Source organism: Henckelia pumila, chromosome 1, assembly GCF_033568475.1.
Source record: "Henckelia pumila isolate YLH828 chromosome 1, ASM3356847v2, whole genome shotgun sequence".
Lineage (NCBI taxonomy): Eukaryota > Viridiplantae > Streptophyta > Magnoliopsida > Lamiales > Gesneriaceae > Henckelia > Henckelia pumila.
Window position 1 is genome coordinate 152,083,814 of NC_133120.1, and position 9,307 is coordinate 152,093,120.

The following is a 9,307-nucleotide window of genomic DNA, read 5'->3' on the forward strand; positions in this document are numbered from 1 at the left end:
TCAGTTCTGATCCTTGCTACAGTCAAAGTATGTAGGTTAGTAATATTGGTAAACAACTTCTTAAAAACATCAAAAGTGTCTGATTTTTCTCTAAGAAATCTTACCCATGTAAAACGAGAAAAATCATCAACACATACCAAAGAATACTTTTTACCTCCATAGCTTTCGACTTCCATGGGACCCATCAAATCCATGTGCAAAAGTTCAAGACACCGTGTTGTAAAACAGGGTGCACAACACGGGTTTGCTTACCTTTTTGGCATGCACCACAAACATATGGAACACCAGACTTTAGATTTGGAAGACCTCTGACAGCTTCAAACTTACTCAGATTTTTTAAGGTCTTGAAATTCACATGTCCAAGCTTTTGGTGCCATAGACTAAACTCATCAACCTTTGAGTTTCTACATGCCAATTCCTCACCAAGTTGGTAGCAATTATCCACTGATCTTGTACCTGTCATAACACAAAGATTAGTATTATCAAAAACTTCACAAGTATTCTTATCAAACTTCACATGCAAGTCATCATCACACAGTTGACTAATTGAAATTAAGTTTGCATTAAGTCCTTCAACGTGTAAGACGTTATGAAGCTTTGAAAACCCTTCCACATTGAGTGTTCCTTTTCCAAAAATTCTTCCCTTTGCACCACCTCCATAGGTCACTCTACCACCATTTTGTTCAACGTAATCAGTGAGGTGATCTTTCAAGCCTGTCATGTGCCGAGAGCTTCCACTATCAAAATACCAATTACCTGCAGTGTTAGCTTTCAAGGAAGTATAAATAACAAAACATATAACATCATGCTTTTGTATCCAAACTTTCTTCACAGTGGGCCTCTTTCTGCCAGTGTTGCTCTTGGTGTTGGGCAACACGGGGGGCAACACCTGCTTAGATTCCCACAACACATAGTCATTCTTCAGCTTTCAACAAAAAGGCCTGATATGACCAGATTTGAGACAATAGTGACATACAAAAGGACGCTTTCATTGTTTTGGCTTAGGGACAAAAACATTCTTTTCAACAATGGATTTCTTACCTTTTGAAGCAGTTGAAGGATGGTTCAAGGAATCATTACCTTCCTTCACAAACACTGGTGTTTTGGAAGATTCACCAGTTTCAAAAACACTTTCTTTAAAACCCAGACCAAACTTATCATTCTTACCCATAGTCAAAATGGAATCAAGTTTGCTTGAACTGGAATTAAATTTATCAAGTGTTGTTTTTGCTCTTTCAAATTCAGAATTCAGCAACCCTAATTCCAGATCTTTCTTACTCATGAGAATTTCCAATCTAGCCACAGCAGCTTTCAATTCAGTATTCTCTTGTGTAAGGGTTGTGTTCAACTAATTCCTTTTGTTCCAATCACAGTATAACTCTTCATAGAGTTTTTGAATACCTTCCAGAGTATAAGGATCAGCTACCTATTCTTCATGATTACTGGAATTATCAAGGTTAGAAGCAACAAAACAAATAGATTTTTGAACTGTGTTGCGTCCAGGTATTGCAACACCGGAGCCAACACCAAGAGGATTGATCTGAAAATTTTTCTTACTTTCCAGCAAAGCAGTAAAATATATGAGATCTGCCTGTTCATCCTTTTCTTGTTCTTCTTCCGAATCATCATCACTCAGAGACACATTCATACCTTTCCGAAGGCGATTTTTGCATTCATAAGAATAGTGGCCATATCCCTTACATTCCCTGCATTGAACATTATCAAAATTTTTACTTGAGGACTGAACCTTACCTTCATACCTTTGACGAGGTCCTCGAGTAGCAGCAGGTTTTGAGGTTTTTCTGAAGTAGGCAATTTAGGAAATTTTGAAGGTTGTGCACCTTTCACATCCTTCTTTTCTTTCATTACCTTGAGATAATCAGTGAACTTCTTCGAGATCAAAGCAATTGAATTCTCTTCAAGATCAGATTCCTTTACTTCCTGTTGAACTTCAGAAAAATTATTGTAAACATCATTAGAAACCTGAAAAGAAATAGACTTACCTTTTGAGTCATCTTCGGCTTCCAACTCCATCTCATAAGTGCGAAGAGAACTAATTAACTCATCCAAACCCATTATAGATGTAACTTTTGATTCATCTATAGCACAAACCTTGGTGTGAAATATTTTGTGGACAGAACGAAGCACTTTAGATACAAGTCTCTCGTTCGAAATAGGATCACCAAGAACAGATGCTTCATTCGCAAGGCTCTTCAATCTACCATTATATTCCATGATGGTATCTGATTCCTCCATTCTCATTTTCTCAAAATTTGAAGTTATGAGACGCATCCTTGTCTTCTTAACACTTGCCGAGCCTTCACAGTGGGTTTGCAGTTTCTCCCAAGCATCCCTAGCACAAGTACAAGTACCAATTAAATTAAACATGTTCATATCAACTGAAGTGAACATAGCATTAAGAGCTTTAGCATTATAAATAGCCGCAGTATTCTCATCGGCTGTCCATTGTGATCTTGGCTTTGGTCCTGATACATCATCATCTCTCATAGGTGGTGTCCAACCATCAAGAACACGTTGCCAAGCCCTGGACTCAATGGATTGAATGTACATGCTCATCTTCAATTTCCAAGGGCCGTAATTTGTTACATCCAAAATAGGTGGACGAATTGCACTTGTGTACGGAGTGTCCATAACTAACTTGTAGCACAAACCAGGAACTCACTTATTAAAGTCAAGTGGTGGCTCTGATGCCAGTGAAAGAAACGGTGTACGCGGTTGGTTATGTAAAATAGGCAGTGTTGTCCGTTGTGTTGTAACATCACAGACAACACAGTGCAGCGGAAATTTAAAGCGTAAATAAAACACAAGTAAATAATTTTGCACGAGTATAAAACTCGTGCGGGTGCCTTAGAGCTAAATATTACTAGTAAACATAAGATCAGTCTTACAAAGCAATCCTAGTAATTTTACGAAAATTCATTAAATCCTAAATTTCTCAACAAGTTGAGAAATCAAACTTGCATCCTAAAATACAATAGAGTATAAAAGAAATTGGATGCAACTCCCGTGGCCTAAATTGAAGAGACAGAAAAGATCTTCAACAACACAGTTCCCACAGTGTTGTCTCTAATGTCTTCAACACGAACGGCAACACGGGAACATGCAACAACGATGGTTGCAAACCTTGCTTCAGAATTCGTCGGATTCTTCAATGGAATTCTTCAGTCTTTGCGCAGAAGATTATCGTCTGAAGCATACTCTACTTGTGCGTGAAACTCTTCCTTTATAGATTAGAATCTAAGTCTTGAAGGTTTCCTTAGATAGAGTCCTACATGAATAAGGAAGCATGTTTTAGTAGGAAATAAACTCTATCAAATCTTGATAATATCGAATTATATTATATCAAATAATCACTTTATCAAGACAAGATTTAAACTTGGCAAATATATCTTTAACATAATCGATATATACTCAGGATATTTACCATATATTTTATCTTGTCTAGAAAGCAAAATCTAATAATATCAATTAATACAAGAGCCGAAAATATCAAGGAATAAAATTCCTTTCAGTATGTTTGAGATACAGATGTTCCATTGTCAGAACAGTCTTGGAATGTATTTTTCCTTGACAAGTAATCATTCTGAGCAGATAGAATTTGGCCTTTAAATTGTGATTTTGAGGATTTAATTCAAGAGTTTAGTTGAACTGATATTCAACAGGATTTAATTATCAGATGTTTGCGACCTCAGGATTTGAGTTGTGCTTATGTAGATAATTTTCCTTGACCAGTGATTTTGGTCCAGATAGGGATGTTTCATAATATCAGAGACTCGGGAAGGAGTTATGCCAGGATGCTGATGACTGTTGGGTTTCGAGATGGTATAATAAGTGCGACCTTATGCCGGTGTACTCAAGAAGGATTATTCTGTTCCAGTTTGGCATTATAGGAAGACTTACCTCAGTCTCGTTGTATGTACAATCATTGCAATGGGTATAACTATCATAAGAATATTCAGGATTTATTTGAGTCTTCTAGAATTATATTTGGTGCTGGATTAGTGCCAAAGGATGTGATGAGTTAAGGTCTGACTTCATCAGATACAGATTTTGATGGAGAGAATATTCTTGGACGAGATTCCTTGACAAGTGAATATTCTGGATGGATAGTTCTCTCACGTGATACTGGGGGAGTGCATTTCCAATGATATTCTGGAAGTCTTTTGTACTTCAGAAGGGGATGGAAAATTTACTCAGTCTAGAGATCATTGCAATAGTTACGTTAGATTATAACTTAGTGTCAGATTGATAACCTTGAAAGATATTTGATCTTTTGGTAGATAGAACTGTGATGAATAAGTGTTTCCTGGCTAGGAACATCTTGTATCCAAAGAGGTTGAGATCTACACGATGATTGATCTAGTTAGTGATTGATGGATTTCATGAGTCTGCTAAGTTACAACATAGTTTTGATAGTAAGAGAATTCACTTGGTTAGTGGAAGTTGAGCACTTAGGTGTTCATGATTGCTTTGAAGTGGTCAGTTAAACTGGTAAAAGTTTAGTAACCAGTGATTATTTATGACTATTTTTCTGAGACAGTCAGAGATGGACATAGTTGTTTCCAAAGAGCATGCTAGTTCAGCTTTTGGATTTCCTTCTGTTTAAGGAGAGTTGATAAAAAGTTTTACTTCTAATTTATCTGTAGTAGATACAGATGTTGTAACCCCGTGGTAAGGGAGATAAATGTTCTTTGTAGAAGGAAAGAATGAAATTGTTCATCACTTGGTGATAAAGAACTGATAGGATGAGTACAGTACTCAGATATTCAGTTCTCAGAGGCGTTTCTAGGATTATCAACAATTGATCTAACAAGTGTTGGAATTTCAAAAGAGTAATATCTGGATAGCATCAAGTGTTTAGACATGGAAAAATGACAGCAGCTGAGATCTAAGGTTACCAGATCTGGCAGGATTGTTGTCACTGATTTTTTTTTTTTTTGGATGGCTCCGTTTGAGGCGTTGTACGGACAACGGTGTTTTAATCCACTGTTCTGCGAGGAAGTGGGGGAGCGATAGGTAGAAGGACCAGAGTTAGTCCAGCAAGATATTGATATTATTGGACAGATCAAGAAGAGAATTAAGGTTGTGCAGGATAGACAGGCTAGCTATGAGAATGTTAAGCGCAGATCTTTGCATCTCGAAATGGGAGAGAAAGTGTTCCTAAAAGTCTCCCCATTTCGCAGAATTTTTAGATTCGGTCTCAAGGGTAAGCTATCTCCTAGGTACATTGGTCGATTTGAGATTCTGGAAAGTGTTGGAGATTTGGCTTACAGATTGGCTTTACCGCCGTATTTGTCTAGTATCCACGACGTGTTTCATGTTTCACTGTTGCGACGATATGTGGCAGATGAGTCTCATATCTTATAGCCGTCTAAGGTACATTTGGACTCGGATTTTACATACGTGGAGAGACCTTTGTGTATCATAGGTCAAAGGATAAGGTATTACGCAACAAGACCATTTTTCTTGTTCTAGTTCAATGGCAACGCCGAGGACTGAGGAGGCCACTTGGGAATTTGAAAGTCGTATGCGTACAAATTATCCAGAGCTATTTTGAATTGTTGTATTTTAAGATTGTAACTTGTAAAATGAATTAGTTTGAATAAAAGATGTTTATTCAGTAATTTACTGCATTCAGTACTTAAGATTGTTCGAGGATGAAATATCTTAAGCAGGGGAGAATGTAGTAGCCCGGTTTCATTTTACAAGATTAAGTTATTTTAAACATGTTATAAAATGACATATAATTTTAAAAGTGTCAAAACATGTTTAAGGAGTCATTATTTGGTGAAAATAAGTGGATAATCACATCCGGAACGTCCAAAAATGGTAGGAAAGGTCCCGGAAGTCTCAAAATAGACCAGAAACAGCCAAACGAGTTCGGAAGGACTAGACCCAAACGTTGCGTCTGAACCCAAACGGACGCAACGATCCGGACCAGAACGTTGCTTCCGATCTGACAAACATTGCGTCCATTCTGATGGCTGGACAGGTGTCGACGAGATCATGACACGTGGTTGGATGGTGCAAGAACATTGCGTCCGTTCTAATGAACATTGCGTCCGTTCTGCTGGCAAGACAGATGTCAACAGGATCATTACATGTGGCTGGACGGTGCAGGAAGTTGCGTCCATTCGCCAGAACGTTGCGTCCGTTCTTCGTCTATAAATATGGGCGAGATTTGCTCATTTTCAGCCGTTTAGAATCCTCTCCTTCGCCCATATGGCTCTATTTTAGGGCCTTTTGGGTACTCTTATTTTAAGAGTTGGAGTGGGTAATAGTTGTTCTTTAGCGGACAGTGTCCACAGTAGCAGCCACGCAGCGGAGCTCTGGCGAGGCATCCAGGGGTCGTAGCTAGGCTATGCCCAGGCTCTGGGGCATGCGTCATCAGCGGGCTGACGACGAACGAAGGTATGACTTTGGTTCCCTAAAGGAAATAGGGAGTATGCTATAGTTTAATTAAGGATTTTAGAGCCTAGTAGGTGATGTTTGGCATGCTAGATAATGCATGGTTATTTATGTTGTAGTGATGCATGGTAGGCTTGGACCTAGAGGGGAAGCTTCTAGGATCTGCCTTTGTAAGGTACGGAAGTATTATTCGAGATATCCAGATTGAGTATGCATGTATTATGTGTTTGCATGGATTATAAGATTGCATGTTTTTATATGCCTTTATATACAGCATGTCATGACTGTATGTTGCATACATGAGCATATTGAACTTTTATCTTAGAGGTATCCTGTAGTAAGGCGCTGACCCTACGAGTTGTGGATGGTTGGATACGTAAATCTTATGTCACGTCACCGTGATGGTTGGACATATGTTCTAGTATCAGGTCACCATTATCCACTGGATATATGAGCCACCTCCTGATGCGACGGCGCAGCGTTTTATATACCCTGGGCCCGGTCTATGAGCTTGTTTCTTGACCTGAGTGTCTTGGTACCCAGTTCACTTGCATACATGCACACATAACACCGTATACTCATACTCTCGTACTGAGCATGTTAGGCTCACTTCATGTTATTTTCTGTTGGCTGGATGCCCTATTCCATGGGGCAGTTGCAGGTAGTTCTCCCGGGGACAGGGAGGTTAGGTGGTCATGACCAAGGCTGGATAGCAGGGTTGACCACTAGGTTTTTCTTACCTGGTACTATTTTATTTTAAGATTCTGCAGTTACTCTGATTAAGATTATTTTATTAACTAATTGCATGCTTAAGTTTTTGATTAGTAGGTGATCACGGTGCGGGTCACTACACACATCCTCATCGATCCATCTTTCTTTTTCACAAACAGTATAGGATCTCCCCATGGCAACATGCTTGGTATGATGTAACCTTTCTACAGGAGATCCTGCAACTGTTCTTTTAATTCTTTCAATTCTGCTGGAGCAAGTCAATAAGGTTCTTTGGAAACTGGATTTGCTCTTGGCATCAAATCGATCCTAAAATCTATTTCCCTTTGAGGCGAAAAGCCTGGAATCTCTTCGGAAAATACGTCAGGAAATTCCTCAACCACTGGAATATCTGAAACATTTAATCCCTTATCTTGTGTAGCATCGACTGCATAGATCAAATACCCTTCATTCCCAGTCGACAATAACCCAAACATCTGCATGGATGACACTAAAGGAATACGGGATCGAGAATCATCACCATAAAAATTCCATTTATCACCAACATACGGTCGGAATCTCACTACTCCATGAAAACAGTCAACAGTAGCTCGGTAGTTGGTCAAAGTATCCATTCCGATAATACAATCAAAGTCAGACATAGACAAATTAATCAAGTTGGTTATCATAATACTTTCATCGAAACAGATTACACAGTTTATCACTATCTCACGCAATCTCAAATACACACTGGCAGGGGTAGACACAGACATTGGATCTATCAACAAGGTAGTAGCAATCTCATGCTCAACAATAAATGCAGCAGATAGAAATGAATGAGATGCTCCTGTGTCTATCAATATACGAACAAGATGATCAAAGATAAGAAATATACCTTCAATAACCCCTCCAGGTGCATCCTGAGCCTGGTCGTGAGTCAAAGCATGAACTCTAGCATGCTCAGGTCTTGGGAACTGCTGCTGAGAAGGACCTCTCGGTTGGGAGAAAATAGGTTGCGATGCAAACTGAGGAGCAAAAGGTCTAGGTGCTCGAGATCAAGGAAATTGGCTGAATTGAGAAGCCTGATGCCGCTGTCCTCCCCCACTAGGACAAACCTTTGCATAATTTCCTGGTTGGCCACATATACGACAAACTCCCTGAACTCCTATGCACTGATCAGAAGGATGTTTGCCTCCACACCTATTGCAAGACTCTCTAGGAACCCATGAAGATCCCCCACCACTAGAACTACCAGAACTAGAGAAAGTGCTAAATGACTTCTTCTTGAATTGCTTCCTGTTGGGCTTAAATCTTTGCGGCCTAGGTTGCTGAAATGACTGCTGGGGTGCAACAGATGAGTTTGCTGGAAATTGTGCAGTTCCAGTGGGTACTTGCATTGTATACTGTGGTTGACCCCTTCTAAACCCTGCTTCATGTCTAATGGCTTTGTCAACCGCATCAGCATAATCGACTGGGTTGCTGGCCAAGACCAAAGAGTACAGATTCTGATTCAGTCCGTCCATAAATTTCCCGAGTTTAGCTCCATATTTGGCAGCAATGTGTGGCACATAAGTAAACAATGAAAACAGCTTTCTGGCATACTCTGTAGCACTCAAATCACCTTGAACCAGATTGAAAAACTCAGATGTTTTCTCGGCCACAAAAGAAGGTGGAGCATATTCTTGTCAAAACTTAGCACAAAAGACATCCCAAGTAACAGGTTTACCAGCCTCAACCAAACTTGTTCGCATAGCCTCCCACGAACATTTAGCGGTATCTTTCAATTGTAGTAACACCATTGTTACCCTTCGTTCAGAATTATAGTGCACCAACCCAAACAGGTTGTTCATGGCTCTCAACTAAGATTCAGCTTTTTCACTGCCTTCATCTCCACTGAAGGTAGGTGGATTCAATCTTTGAAATCTAGCGACCACCAACTCCATTTCATCCACTAGATAGGCCAACTGGTCCACTTCAGCATCAATATCGTTTCTTGCATCTCTTGCAGGAGGACCTCGTCTCCCATGCATAACTCCATCAAGTCCAACCTCATTCTGACCGCCAGATTCTTGAACAACATTTTTCCTTTTTCCACCTCGAAGTCTAGGGGCCATCAAAATAAATCCAAGGTCAAATATTTAGGCAGAAAGATAGCACAAGATGATAACGT

The 9,307-nt window shown here is 39.6% G+C and overlaps 1 protein-coding gene across 1 annotated transcript; it reads right to left on the reverse strand.

Annotated features, from left to right (window-relative positions):
* Positions 1-7,418: 7,418 nt before the first annotated feature.
* On the reverse strand, positions 7,419-8,936 carry LOC140874223 (uncharacterized). Its single transcript, XM_073277508.1, has 4 exons — positions 8,864-8,936; positions 8,253-8,818; positions 8,033-8,162; positions 7,419-7,990 (listed from the first exon to the last, which is right to left on the reverse strand). The coding sequence occupies exons 1-4, from the start codon at positions 8,934-8,936 to the stop codon at positions 7,419-7,421; spliced, it is 1,341 nt and encodes a 446-aa protein (XP_073133609.1).
* Between the last annotated feature and the right edge of the window lie 371 nt (positions 8,937-9,307).

Coding starts and splice junctions, on each gene's coding strand:
- LOC140874223 (XM_073277508.1), bottom strand. CDS start 8,936: ATGGTGTTACTACAATTGAAAGATACCGCTAAATGTTCGTGGGAGGCT. Junction 8,819..8,863: donor AACAAGTTTGGTTGAGGCTG/GTAAACCTGTTA, acceptor AGTTTTGACAAG/AATATGCTCCACCTTCTTTT. Junction 8,163..8,252: donor AACCAGGAAATTATGCAAAG/GTTTGTCCTAGT, acceptor TTTGCTCCTCAG/TTTGCATCGCAACCTATTTT.